The sequence below is a fragment of the Amblyraja radiata genome, chromosome 9, assembly GCF_010909765.2.
Source record: "Amblyraja radiata isolate CabotCenter1 chromosome 9, sAmbRad1.1.pri, whole genome shotgun sequence".
In the NCBI taxonomy this organism is placed as follows: domain Eukaryota; kingdom Metazoa; phylum Chordata; class Chondrichthyes; order Rajiformes; family Rajidae; genus Amblyraja; species Amblyraja radiata.
Window position 1 is genome coordinate 10,908,334 of NC_045964.1, and position 14,107 is coordinate 10,922,440.

The 14,107-nt window shown below is 48.2% G+C and overlaps 1 protein-coding gene across 1 annotated transcript in view; it reads right to left on the reverse strand.

Moving 5' to 3' along the window:
• rad51b (RAD51 paralog B) overlaps positions 1–14,107 on the reverse strand; it is a 529,843-nt gene that overhangs the window by 117,371 nt on the left and 398,365 nt on the right. Inside the window, exon 10 of the mRNA XM_033026658.1 lies at positions 8,132–8,210. Within this exon, the coding sequence (XP_032882549.1) occupies positions 8,132–8,210 (79 nt within the window). The remainder of the gene's footprint in view (positions 1–8,131; positions 8,211–14,107) is intronic.

Here is a 14,107-nt window from a genome sequence, read left to right on the forward strand (position 1 = left end):
AGCTTAAACGGAAGAGCAATCAGAGAGAGAACTGCATCAATCGACTCCCAATGGCTGTTGACAGTTTACCTCAGCGAAGCCCTTTTCAACAAAAGCAAAATAAAGGCTATTCATGGGTGCAATCAGAAACGCTGATCATTTAACAAGCAGTTTGGGCTCCGCAGTGACTGGGAGTGACTTCATCAAACACGTACACTTTGTAGAAAGCGCTCATCAGCCGGTTTCCCTGAGCAGCAAGGTTTAGTTTAGAGATACAGCACGGAAACAGGCCCTTCGGCTCACCGAGTCCGCACCGACCAGCGATGCCCGCACATTAACACTATCCTACACACACGAGGGACAATTTACAGTTTTTACCAAAGCCAAATAACCTACAAACCTGTAAGTGTTTGGAGTGTGGGAGGAAATCGGAGCACCCGGAGAAAACCCAAGCAGGTCACAGGGAGAATGTACAAACTCCACACAGACAGCACCTGTAGTCAGGAGCAAACCCGGTTCTCTGGCGCTGTGAGGCAGCAACTCTACCGCTGGGCCAGCATGCCGCACACAAGGGTTTGTAGATCAGCCGGGTTTCGCAGCTTCCAAGCCACTGAATCCAGCTGGAAAATGGGAAAGAGGAAGAGAGGGATTCCTGATGGAAAGCCTGAACTAGTTGCAGCTACAAGTGTAGGAAGGAACTGCAGATGCGGGTTTAAACTGAAGATAGACACAAAAAGCTGGAGTAATTCAGCGGGACAGGCAGCATCTCTGGAGAGAAGGAATGGGTGAATCTCTCCAGGGAGGCTGAGTCACTCTGGCTTTTTGTGTCTATCTTCAGTTGCAGCTACAATATGTCCACCAAACATTCAGCCTCAGCTGGAGTTGTTAATCCCTCTCGAATTTCCAAGAATGAAGGATTAATTTCTCACTCTCAGGTGAAAAACCACAGCTTAAAATTGTTTTAAAAGAAGCAATCTTTACCACTTTGAGGTATGAGGGACAGGGACAATCACCATCTCTACGTTTCTCTCCGCACCATTCTAACTTAAAAACCTTATTATTTCTAGAAAAAAAATCAATTATTGAAAAGAAAACGATCTGCAAAAAAGTGTCTTGAACAAAATAAGCAATCCAGTGATGAACGTCCAGCAGTGAATCACCAAGGAATTGCCCGTAATGGAGTGTTTCAGTGGTGAGGGGGAACTGAATAGGCTGGGTTAGTTATTTTTGGTATAGAGGTGGCTGAAGGGGTGACCTGACTTGGATATACAATAGTCTGATGGGCGTTATTAAGGTCGACACTGAGAAACATTTTCCCTTCACATAAATATGGAGACCAACCCTTATCTCAGCCAGGCGGCATGATCCTGATTACGGGTGCTGCCTGTGTGGAGTTTGTACGTTCTCCCCGTGACCTGCATGGGTTGTCTCTGAGATCTTCGGTTTCCTCCCACATTCCAAAGACGTACAGGTTTAAAGGTGAATTGGCTTGGTATCAGTGTAAATTGTCCCCAGTATGTGTGGGGTTGTGTTAGTGTGCGAGGATCGCTGGTCGGCACGGACTCGCTGGGCCGAAGCGCCTGTTTTCGAGCTGTATCTGTGAACTAAAATAAACTAAACTAAACCAAAAGAGTTTTAAACTAGGGGCCGTAAGTTGAAGGTAAGCACAAGAGAGTAATGAGAGGAAATGTTTTCTCACCCAGAGGATGGTGTGATTTCAGAACACACTGGGTGGTAGAGGCAAAGACTGCAACATCTAAGAAGTAACTGAATGAGCACTTGAATTGTCATGGAAAAGAAGGCTTTCCACCTAGTGCTGGTAAGTGGGATTAGTTTGTGGGATTAATGGGTACATACAGTTGGCATTGACATGGTGGATGTATTGCCTGCTTCTGTGCTGCATGACTCTATGAATGCATCTAACTGGAGCTGGTGATCTTAGGGAAGACATCATTTATTGTGGAGATTTGCTATCATCAGTGGAACTCTTGCCTGAACTCACCAACAAGCAGCAAGACCTCGCCTGGCTGGCGGCGAGAGCGGCCCTCCCAGTCAGATCCTTCCTGCACCGTCAGAGTTTTACTACTGATGCACGCAGCCCTTTGGGACGGCCACTCTGGAGAGGAGATGGTTGCCCACCTCTTCACAGGGTAAGGTACAACAGAGGACTCTCTGATTTATGGATAGGAAGGAAGAAGGAGGGTCTTGACCCGAAACATCAACGTCTCCAGAGACGCTGCCTGTCCCGCTGTGTTACTCCAGCTTTGTGTCTATCTCTGATTTATGGGCTGTTCCCAGTGATACATGCAGAGACAGATATCAAGTGCTGCTGGACGATTATCATCAAAGACGCTTTATGGTTTGCTTCAAAACCTGTTGGTCTCCTAGCACAGTGAGATGTCCGTCGGGGAATATTACTGACAGGCCCATTCAGTACAGTAGACGCTGAGGGACACAACGAGGCTTGGACCAAGGGTCTGTCGGGGAGGATAGCAGTCTTGGGTCCTTCCACTGCGAGACATCAAGGAGCAGAGTCCGGTGGGGACACCCATTCAAACAAGAGTAGTTCATAAGTTCATAAGTGATTGGAGCAGAATTAGGTCATTCAGCCCATTGTCTACTCTGCCATTCCGTCATGGCTGATCTATCTTTCCTTCTCAACCCCTTTCTCCTGCCTTCTCCCCATAAGCCCTGATACCTGTACCAATCAAGAATCTATCTATCTCTGTCTTAGAAATATCCATTGGTGGACTCCACGGCCTTCTGTGGCAATGAATTCCACAGATTCACCACCCTCTGACTAAAGGAATTCCTCCTCATCTCTTTCCTAAAGGAACATCTTTTATTCTGAGGCTATGGCCTCTGATCCTAGACTCTCCCACTAATGGAAACATCCTCTCCACATTCACTCTATCCTGGAAGGGATATTTCACCAGGGGGCCACATAAATGACAAAGCTGGGTTATTTTTAAGATTATATGTAAACATCGCTGAGTATGTCAGCAATGAATGTGTAAGCACTGTAATTGTATGAAGAGTGTTTGCACAGTATTTGTTTGGTATATATTTTTTATTCTGAATAAAGTTTCATTTTGGAAAAAAAATGAAGTGTTGTCTCAGCCTGCAATGCCCACAGCCCTTGATTGGATATTTTTAAAGATGACACATCACCCAGACTTCTCAACATTAGCGACACATTACATAAACAATAAAGGCTTAAATGTTCACTCATCAGCTGTCCTTCATTTCACCCTGTTAATGACACTCAACTTGTTCCATCATGTGGCCTCCCACGTGAACCAGCCTAATTTGTTTTCTCTCAAAGGCACAAAATGCTGGAGTACCTCAACGGGACAGGCAGCATTTCTGGAGAGAAGGAAGGGGTGATCAGGATGCTGCCTGTCCCGTTAAGTTACTCCAGCATTTTGTGTCTATCTTCGGTGTAAACCAGTATCTGCAGTTCCTTCCCTTACATGTTTTAGAAGGAACTGCAGATGCTGGAAAATCGAAGGTAGACAAAAATGCTGGAGAAACTCAGCGGGTGAGGCAGCATCTATTGAGCGAAGGAAATAGGCAACGTTTCGGGTCGAAACCTGAATCTGAAGAAGGGTTTTGTCCCGAAACGTTGCCTATTTCCTTCGCTCCATAGATGCTGCCTCACCCGCTGAGTTTCTCCAGCATTTTTGTCTACCTTCCTAAACATATTGTTTTCTCTCTTTCTCATTTCCGACAGTGTTTGACCTGAAACGTTAACCGTTTCTTTCCACGAAAGTCTGGATGAGGTCTTCCAGTATTCCCGTTAACATGATAGTATTCCCATAACAACCCGTTACCTGCGGCCCAAAGCAGCAAGACACACAACAGAAGATAAACACAAAAAGCTAGTCTGAAGAAGGGTCTCGACCCGAAACATCACCAATTGCTTCTCTCAAGAGGTGCTGCCCGTCCCACTCAGTTACTCCAGCTTTTTGTGTCTATCTTCGGTTTAAACCAGCCTTTGCAGTTCCTTCCAACACAAGACTCGCAACAGGGTGACCAGAACTCAGACTGCTCCCTCTGGTTGACATCTTTGCCAGGGGAAAGTTGCAGCCAGAAACATTCGACAGCACGGTGGCGTAGCGGTAGAGTTGCTGCCTTACAGCGCTTTCACCGCCAGAGACGCGGGTTCAAGCCCGACTACGGGTGCTGTCTGTACTGAGTTTGTACCTTCTCCCTGTGACCTGCGTGTGTTTTCTCCGGCTGCTCTGGTTTCCTCCCACACTCCGAAGACATACAGGATTGTAGGTTAATTGGCTTGGTATAAATTCAAATTTTCCCTAGTGTGTGTCGGATAGTGCTAGTGTGCGGGGATCGCTGGTCGGCACGGACTCGGTGGGCTGAAGGGCCTGTTACCGCGGTGTATCTCTAAATTAAACTAACCAAAGAATGGTACGGTGGTGCAGTGGTAGAGTTGCTGCCTTACAGCACATGTAGCACCAGAGACCCGGGTTCAATCCTGACTACGGGTGCTGTCTGTACGGAGTTTGTACATTCTTCCCATGAAAGTGTGGGTTTTCTCCAAGATCTTCGGGTTTGTCCCACGCTCCAAAGACGTACAGGTTTGTAGGTTCATTGGTTTTGTATACATGTAAATTGTCCCTGGTGTATGTAGGATAGTGTCAACGTGCGGGGATCGCTGGTCGGCACAAGCTCGGTGGGCTGAAGGGCATGTTTCCGTGCTGTATCTCTAAAAAAAATGAACAAACTGCACACACAAAGACTCCACAATTTGATAATGACTGAATATCCTATTGTTCACAATGTTGGGTGTGGGCCAGTCAACAAGGTGACAAACCTCTTTGCTCTTTAATGAAATCAATTTCTATTTATTTAATACCTTTGAATTCTACGGAGCTCTACATGAACAATCTAGAATGATCACTACATGTTGATGTGCGAGACAAGGCTGTATTGCAATCATAAAACTCAAGAGGAGCTCACCAGTATTTCCACTGGAATTGTTGAGCAATGAAATGCCACTTTCTAGTTCAATGCCAAAGAATCCGTGAGAATCCTCTGTCCTGTGGCCGCAATACCTGTCCTTTCCTGCCCGCCTCCATCAACAAGTTCTGGCACGCTGACCCAAGCTGTTCGTCAGCTTGTCAGGTCGTGGAGGTGTGAGAGCCTCCTTTACTCACACTGACTCTGGCGCACTGAACACAGACGAGAGATAGAGCAGCTCTAAAGGGCCTGTCTCACTTGGGCGTCATTTGCGCATCATGCAGGTGGCGCGCGAGGATTTTGCGCATCCCAAAATCCTGGGACGCCGCGCGCTACCCTGCATACGCCACCACGTGCCAAGCGCGCGTCATGACGCGCCAATCAATTTTTAGGACGCCACGTAAATGACGCACAAATGACGCCCAAGTGGGACAGGCCCTTAACTCGTCTCCCCTCTCCCATCAGGCTAAAGGTATAGAAGTGTGAAAACGCACACCTCCAGATTCAGAGACAGTTTCTTCCCAGCTGTTATCAGGCAACTGAACCATCCCACCACAACCAGAGAGCAGTGCTGAACTACTATCTACATCTCTGGTGACCCCCTTGCCTCAGGGACATGAATTCAAACACACACAAAAACAAATTATGCATAAATTACAAAAGAAACATTTAAAAAAATCGAAAGGAAGACCATGCAAAAAAAAACTAATTATTAGTACAAAAACATAATTAGAAATGTAAGCAAGTCAATAGTAATGCAAGAGATAGGCCGTAGTTGTTGTTGAGGTAGGATTAGGGTTGTGCAGATTGATTCAAGAACCTGATAGTTGTGGGAAAGTCTGTGTCCCTGGTGGTGTAGGACTTCAGGCTTCTGTATCTCCTGACCGACGGTGGCAGAGAGAAGAGGGCATGGCCCGGATGGTGGAGATCCTTGATGACAGATGCTGCTTTCTTGAGGCAGCTCCCCATGAAAATACTTTCAAAGGAGGGAGGGAGGGCTGTGCATGTGATGGACCGGGATAAGTCCACCATTCTCTGCAGCCTTTTGCAGTTATGCACCTTGGAATTGCCACACCAGTCCATGGTACAACTAGTCAGGATGCTTTCGACAGTACAACTGTAAAGGTTTGTTGGAGTATTTGGAGATACACTAAATCTCTTTCAATTTTTAAGAAAGTGGAGGCCCTGGCATGCCTTCTTAGTTTAGCTTAGTTTAGTTTAGAGATACAATGCAGAAACAGGCCCTTCGGCCCACCGAGTCCGCACCGACCAGCGATCCCCGCTGAAACCAACTGTTAATTTAGTTTAGTTTAGTTTAGAGCTACAACATGGAAACAGGCCCTTCGGCCCAGCAAGTCCATGTCAACCATTGATCATCCATACACTGGTACTATCCTATCCCAGTTTGGCATCTCCGGAGAGAAGGAATAGGTGTGGTATCGGGTCGAGACCCTTCTTCTTACCCCAGACATGCTGACTGATCCACTGAGTTACTCCAGCTTTTTGTGTCTATCTTCGATTTAAACCAGCATCTGCAGTTCCTTCCTAAAACATCTGCATTTTTGTTATGCTCTTCAAGAAACTAGGACCTTCTTGATCATTTTGACTTAGTCCCACCTTAGTTTTTTGTAATGAAAGATGCAGCATGAAAGCTGGCCTTCCCAAGCCAAATATTGATCACCCGTTCACACTCGTTCTATGTTATCCCACATTTGCATCCACTCCCTACACACTAGTGGCAATAATAAAGGCCAATTAACCTACAAGCCCACACGTGTTTGGGATGCGGGAGGAAACCAGTACACCCGGAGCAAATCAGTGCAGACACAGGGAAATTCGGCAAACTCCACACAGACAGCAGCCAAGGTCAGGATAGAACCTTCTGACGTTTCTGACGCTGTGAGGCAGCAGCTCTACCAGCCGCACCCCTGTGTTCCTGCTCCACCTGTTGGTTTGCTTCATGAGTAATCAGTGGGGGCAGGATGTGTCTTTGCCCTTTTAACTTCTGTGCAAACTATAATATTTCACTGCATTTTCTCCAAAGTTAAAAATTCAGGCATTTCAGGCCAGCTTGCAAGTGTGGCTTGAAAGATGAATGGTGGAGAAGGGAGGGAGAAGGAATTCCAGACTGCAAGGATGGTCACGGAGACATAACCATGAATGTCAAACAACTGAAAGTTGGAGGTGCTGTCTAAGCAACCCAGCTTATGATGTCTAAAGAAGGGTCTCGACCCGAAACGTCACCCATTCCTTCTCTCCAGAGATACTGCCTGTCCAGCTGAGATACTCCAGCATTTTGTGTCTACCACAGTTTATGATGTCCTCTGTTGACTTATATTCCTTATCGCTCTTTGAAAGCCACACTAATTTATGTGTTGAAGCATTTGAAAAGAATTAACTTCATGCAGATGCCACGGACTAAGTTCCCTTATTAACAGCAAGCTCGTTTCTGCTGCATTCTTCCAGATGAAAGGGAAGAGGTTGTTTAAAATATGCCTGAGATCAGACTTATTTAATCAGGTTGTTCACCCTGACATGTAATCAGCAAAATATATTTGGACTTTCAAAAACCCTTCAATGGGATGCTGCGATGCTGTCTCTTGATCAAGATCACGGCAAATGGAATCGGGAGTGAATGAAAACTTGTTACGAGCATAAAGATAACATGGGGGTCAAAGGTAGTTAGGCTGATCGCAAATGGTGAGAAATGGCGCTCCTTAAGAATCAATGATAGAGTTATTGATATTAGCCATAGGAAAGTTTCGATTAGACCTTTACTTCTGAAAACACTGCAGAATCAGTAAACAGGCCTTTTACTCCTGTGAACGCTCTCCCTGCAGATTGACACATAAAGCTGATAACTCAGGTAGCATCTCTGGAGAGAAGGAATGGATGTCGTTTCTCCAGAGATCCTGTCTGTTCCGCTGAGTTACTCCAGCTTTTTGTGTCTACCTTCAGTTTAAACCAGCATCTGCAGTTCCTTCCTGCACAAAACTCCCTGTACCGCACCAAATTATCCCTTTAATCCTGAAAATGCTATTGACTGTAAAGATGAACAGAAAATGTCAATCCTTCATTCTGCAAAAGTTGACGGTGTTTTACAGTTGACTATGAAACCATTTAAAATCTTATGTCTTTATCACTCGAGCTCTAAACTCAGAGAAGTTCCTACCTTGAAGAATAAGGCCCGAGTTCTGAATGGTGAACGTAAACGCAGCAAACGGGGCAAGAGGTGACTTGGCAACGATGACCTGCAACAAGACCAGACCAGAAAGGGAGATGAGTTAAAGGTGGTAGAATCAGGTCAAATTGTAGGAAGCAAATTCAGAATGGCTGACGTTCACACCATCCCCAATTCCCCCCCCCCCCCCGACTTTCACACTATCATAATAATTAAGATGTGGACTCTTATACATCGGCGAGACCAAACATAGACTGGGTGATCGTTTCGATCCTCCTTCAGATTGAAGGGTCCCGACCTGAAACGCTGTCTGTCCATTTCCCTCCACAGATACCGCCTGACCCGCTGAGTTCCTAGTCTGAATAAGGGTCTCGACCTGAAACGTCACCCATTCCTTCTCTCCAGAGATGCTGCCTGTCCCGCTGAGTTACTCCAGCTTTTTGTGTCTATCTGTGAGTTCCTTCAGTAGTTTGTTTTTGGCTCAAGATCCCAGCACCTGGAGTCTCTTGTGCCCCTCCGACACTATGTTGGGTAGGCGTCGGATAGATTGGGTATCAGCAATAGACTGGGTAGATGCACAGAGTCTCTTGCCCAGAGTAGGTGAATCGAAGACCATAGGCCTAAGGTGAGGGGGAAATCATTTAATAGGAGTCTGAGGGATAACTTTTTCACACAAAGGGTGGTGGGTGTATGGAACAAGATGCCAGAGGAGATAGTTGAGGCAGTTAGTAAAAACAGTTAGACAGGTTCATGGATAGGACAGGTTTGGAGGTATATGGGACAAATGCGGGCAGGTGGGACTAGTGTAGCTGGGACATGTTGGCCGGTGTGGGCAAGTTGGGCCGAAGGGCCTGTTTCCACGCTGTATCACTCTATGGTTGGTTCAGAAAACCCAACCTGCTGTCCACTGGTTTCTTAGCCAGGAGGGAGGGCTACAATGTAGGCAGCTCGACAAACCTCATCAACCCTACTGAACGCAGAGTTCATCAGTTACGACACTGGTCCCATCAACTGGCTTGATCAGCACAAATAGGACCAGTTCTTCCCACCCCACCCCATCAAAAAATAAACAGGTTTCTCAAGTTAAGCAGTTGGGTGGATAATTATTGACATACCAAGTATTTCATTCAATGGGTATGAATGTATAACTCTGTTCCAGTGAGGTTACTTAATTTGAACTGACAGATAGAAAGTTCGGATGCTAATTCAGTATCTAATTCTATTATCTTTCAGGTAAATCTCTGGTTATATTTAGAATGTAATAATTATGACCTACTTTACAATTCTTTGCATCATTTAGCGAAACAATTTACTCCACTTGCAGAACCAGCGAAGTCTGTCAACCCGTCTTGTTTTACGACTGTTCTTTTAAAAAGTTGTTAGTTAAGGCTAAAGGGCCTGTCCCACTTTCACGAGGTAATTCACAAATTCTCCCGAGTTTTCCCCTTGATTCAAACTCGGAGAATGTCCGTGGCGAGTCCGTAGGAGTCCGTAGATATATCGTAGCGGCTCGTTATGACAGCCGTAGGTACTCGGGGCATCAGGTAAGTCGGGCCGATTTTTCCAGCATGACAAAAAAGTCCACGAGTAAAAAAATAGTCGGGAGGAGGAGTTCGTAGATCACAAAAATCTTGATTTTTTTTTAAGGTCCTTTCAACTCGGCAGAGGACTCGGGAAAGTGGGACAGGCCCTTAAATTAAGCAGAAACTGGGATTCAGCCACTGTTCAATAAGACCACTTTGTTCGGGCCCTGAATTGAATATTATCTACAGGTTATTGGATTTTTTGGATATCAGACAGGGGCGGTAGGAATTCCACAGAGTCCCTCTGTTAATCATGTAACATAAATACAATGAACACAATAAATGCAATTAAATACAATATAAATACAGTTAACCATGATTTGTCTTTCTGCTGACTGGTTAGCACTGATTAAACGGGGCAAGAGGCGACCTGGCAATGATGACCTGCAACAAGACCAGAGCTGAAAGGGAGCCGAGTTAAAGGTAGTGGAGTCAGGACAAATCTGTACAAAGCAAATTTGGAATGGCTGTCGTTCACCCCCCCCCCCCCCCCACCCGGTAGGGAGCAGTGCTGAACTACTATCCACCTCATTGGTGATCCTCAGACTATCCTTGAACAGATTCTTCTGGCTTTACCTTGCACTAAACGTTATTCCCTTATCATGTATCTATTCATTGTAAATGCATCGGTTGTAATCAAGTATTGTATTTCTGCACGCAACTAAAGCTTTTCACTGTACCTCGGTACACATGGCAATAAATTAAATTAACTAACTAACTAACTAACTCATATTGCAAATGAGCACATTTCCAGTGGTACAGTAGGTGGTGAAGAGAGTTTGGGCCATGAGTTTGCGTGCGAGCCTACCTCGTGTGAACTGATGAGTTTCTTTTATCAGGACCTTCTAACATGGCTGCCCCCAACTTTCGCACTAGCAACCCCTAGCCACATCAGAAGGAGCCAGAGGCAGGTCATAGAGTGATACAGTGTGGAAACAGGCCCTTCGGCCCAACTCGCCCACACCGGCCAACAATGTCCCATCTACCCTGGTCCCACTTGCCTGCGCTTGGTCCATAACCCTCCAAAGCTGTCCAATCCATGTACCTGTCTAACTGTTTCTTTAACGATGGGATAGTTCCAGCCTCAACTACCTCCTCTGGCAGCTTGTTCCATACTCCTTTATCTCTTCTCGCTGCTACCATGGGGCAGGAGGTACAGAAGCCTGAAGTCCCACACCAGCAGTTCAGGAGCAGTTCTACAACTCTTGGGCATTCTTGGACAATCCTGCACAATTCTAAGACAGACACTAGGGACAATAAAATTACATTTTACTTCGGAGTCACGTGAGTGACTACGTGAAGAACCCGCTCAGTGCGCAGGCGCGGCATTACGCCAGCAGTGCAACAGCGGCAGCGGGTGTTAGGCTCTCCCGCAACAGAGAAACGGACCGTCAGGTGAGTATCCTGAGGTCGGGTTTCTTTTACAGGTGAGCCTTTTTCTGCTTGTGTTTTACAGGCAGAGAAAAAGGCTCTGGAACAAAACTGTCCCCCGTTCGAGGAGGAACGTTTTCCGTCGGGGGGAAGGGGGGCAGCAACAGGCAGTAGGAGCGACCCGGTGTTCCGCAATTCCCCGACACCGTGCCGAGCCCAGCCCGCTAGCGGGCTGGATGTATAGCCACCCGAAGAGGCATCCGGCAGGTGTTCCCGATTTGGGACGGGACGTCTCTCCACCCGCACGGGGGGAGAGAGAGCCGCCTGAGCTGCTGGAGCGGCTCTCGGAGCAGGTGCCTGCGAGACGCGCTGCTTGAGGGGCGCTCTCGCTACTACAAGGCACAAAAGCTCTAGAAGAAGGCGGTAGGAACAATTACCGGGCGCTCCGCTATCCCCACACCGCGCCGAGGCCAGTCCCGCTAGTGCCTGAGCTGCGGGCTGGATGTTCAGCCATCCGAAGAGGCATCCGGCCGGTGGCTTCCGACTTGTCGGAGGGGACGTCTCTCCACCCGCATGGGAGAGAGACAGCCGCCTGAGCCGCTGGAGCGGCTCCTGGAGCAGGAGCTCCTGCGAGACACGCTACGTGAGGGGCAGTCTCGCTGGAGGGTTCAGGCATACCCTCCACAGTGCCTAGGCACTGCCCATCGCTTCCTCCTTAGTGTGGTTAGCTTTGGGGTGACCAGTGGCTGGGCTGGTCATGAAGAGGGTCACTGGCTGAACAAAATCGGGAGTATGCTTGAGGTACAGGATCAGGAAGAGCTGCTGGGTGTGGCCGCTATGTGGTTCCACCACTAGCGAGATGGCTTTTCAGTCTCAACTGATGGCCAGCTTACTACCTGTCTTTTCCAAAAAACCTCTCCAAGACAGGTAGCCATGAGGCATTGGTTTTATCACGCCTCCCCTAAATTGCATTTACTCAAAGTGCCCGCCATTATTGCGGGATACATTGAGCAGCGCATTTAACCTAAATATTTTTTTAATGCATTTGGTACCCTGACGTCGGCTATCATGTCCACCTGCTCATTCCAGAAGGGCAGGGTAGTACGGCAAAACACCTGACCCTACTGTTCAACGGTATACCTCATAACTTCTCAAATGAACTCACAAACCTGCCCTCAATCTATGAAATTAACAGGACTATGAGAACGCCGACCTCACAAGCACAGATCCTGCTACCTGGCACTTACCAAACCAGTCCTACAAAACTGGACGAAGTGTTCAAACTATTCGGCACAAGAGGGCAGAGTCTGGAATGAGCACCACACTAAACCAGACAGCAGTACCTCTACGTGTCCACCAGGTGCGTCTCCCTCATGGTACTGGTGAAAGCTCGGGGCCTGCATGCCAAACCCGTAGCATTTTAGGCCACGGCCCAGAGCAGGCCCCAGGGAAAATGCGCCACCCCCCAACAAACATCGTCCCTACAAGAACAAGGAACCAGAAACCGAAGAAAACAACAATGAAGACAGATAAGTATGGTTCCTACCATCACATAAAGGTTAAGGGTTGTACTAACAAGGGGTGGGTGAATCACGCCTGGTTAGGAAGCTATCACTCTTGGTAGTTATATACCAAAAAATAAATACAAGGGGAATAGAATTAATATCTTGCCACCAATTCAGCAAGCACCCAAGGGGTCTACCCTCCCACGATGGTGAATGTCGCACCATCGTTGATAAACCACTTGAGTATTTCACCAGGTATACCCATTCATGGGATTTGTAACTACTACCATGGATCCAAGGATACTTTATGGTAGACATCGACCTTGAAGATGCACACTATTCAGTACCTTCTCATATAAGTTTCGGATATACAGGTGCACAACCTTTTATCCGAAAGCCTTGGGACCAGACACTTTTCGTAATTCAGAATTTGTCGGTCTTCGGAATGGAAATTTTTTAGCGTAGATTTTAATGGCTGGCTCAGTGGTAGAGTGCTCGGCTCATATCCGCAAGGTCGCGAGTTTGCGCCTTGATCCCGGCAGTTACTCGGTCGCGAGTTTGAGTCTTCAATGTCGTTTTTTCTTGCAGAATAAATGTTTGTATGAAATGCAGTGTAGGAGAGGTGTACTGACTGTGTGGGCAGAACTTTGGAAGTGATTGCCCACCAGTCTAAAAAGCCGCTGTGTCTCCCTGTCCCTGGGATAGCAGGGGGCGATCAAACAGCACAATACCCCCCTCCCCCTCCAACTCCAGAGGAATCCGCTCCCCGATGGGCCGCTACGGCGACAAGTGGCAGTTTGCCCACAGCCCGAGCTGCGCCCCCTCATCCGCAACCCCAAGAACAAGACGTACCTTGCACACCATCAGCTTCTGCCCCTACGTGTTCCTCTGGAGTTGGAGCGGGGCTGGGCTGCTGCTGGCTGTGGGTCTCTGGTATCTCCGTGCTTGCAGTGGGCCTGGGGGTCGGTGGGCGGCGGTGGGAGCTGTGGACCTACGGACCTACCTCCGTGGAGCTAGCCAGCTTCGGAGCGTGGAGGGCTGCGGGGGCGAGCTGCTGCGACCCGACTCCGGTGGATGGTGACACCGGGAGCTCGCGGGTCCCCGGTGGGAGACTGCTTTGCGGGGCACCGGCAGTGGCGACTTCTCCCGCCCGAATTATGGGGTTGAGAGTGACCTGGAGGGGGGCCTTACAACGCCCGGCGCGGCTGTAAATTGCCGCGGACTTGCTAGCGCCCGCCGGGGGCTCCAACATCAAGACCGGGGCAGGGCCCTACATCGCCCGGCGTGGCTTTGAGTGGCCGCTCCCCGATGGGCCCCTACGACGCCCCGAGCTGCGCCCCGTCATCCGCAACCCAGGTTCCTCTGTAGTTGGAGCGGGGCTGGGCTGGGCTGCTGTTGGCTGTGGGTCTCTGGGATCTCCGTGCTTGCGGTGGGCCTGGTGGTCGGTGTCCAATTGGTCCTGACGTCTCCGGTGACTAGCACGGTCCTGCTGCAATCGCCGACGTGAA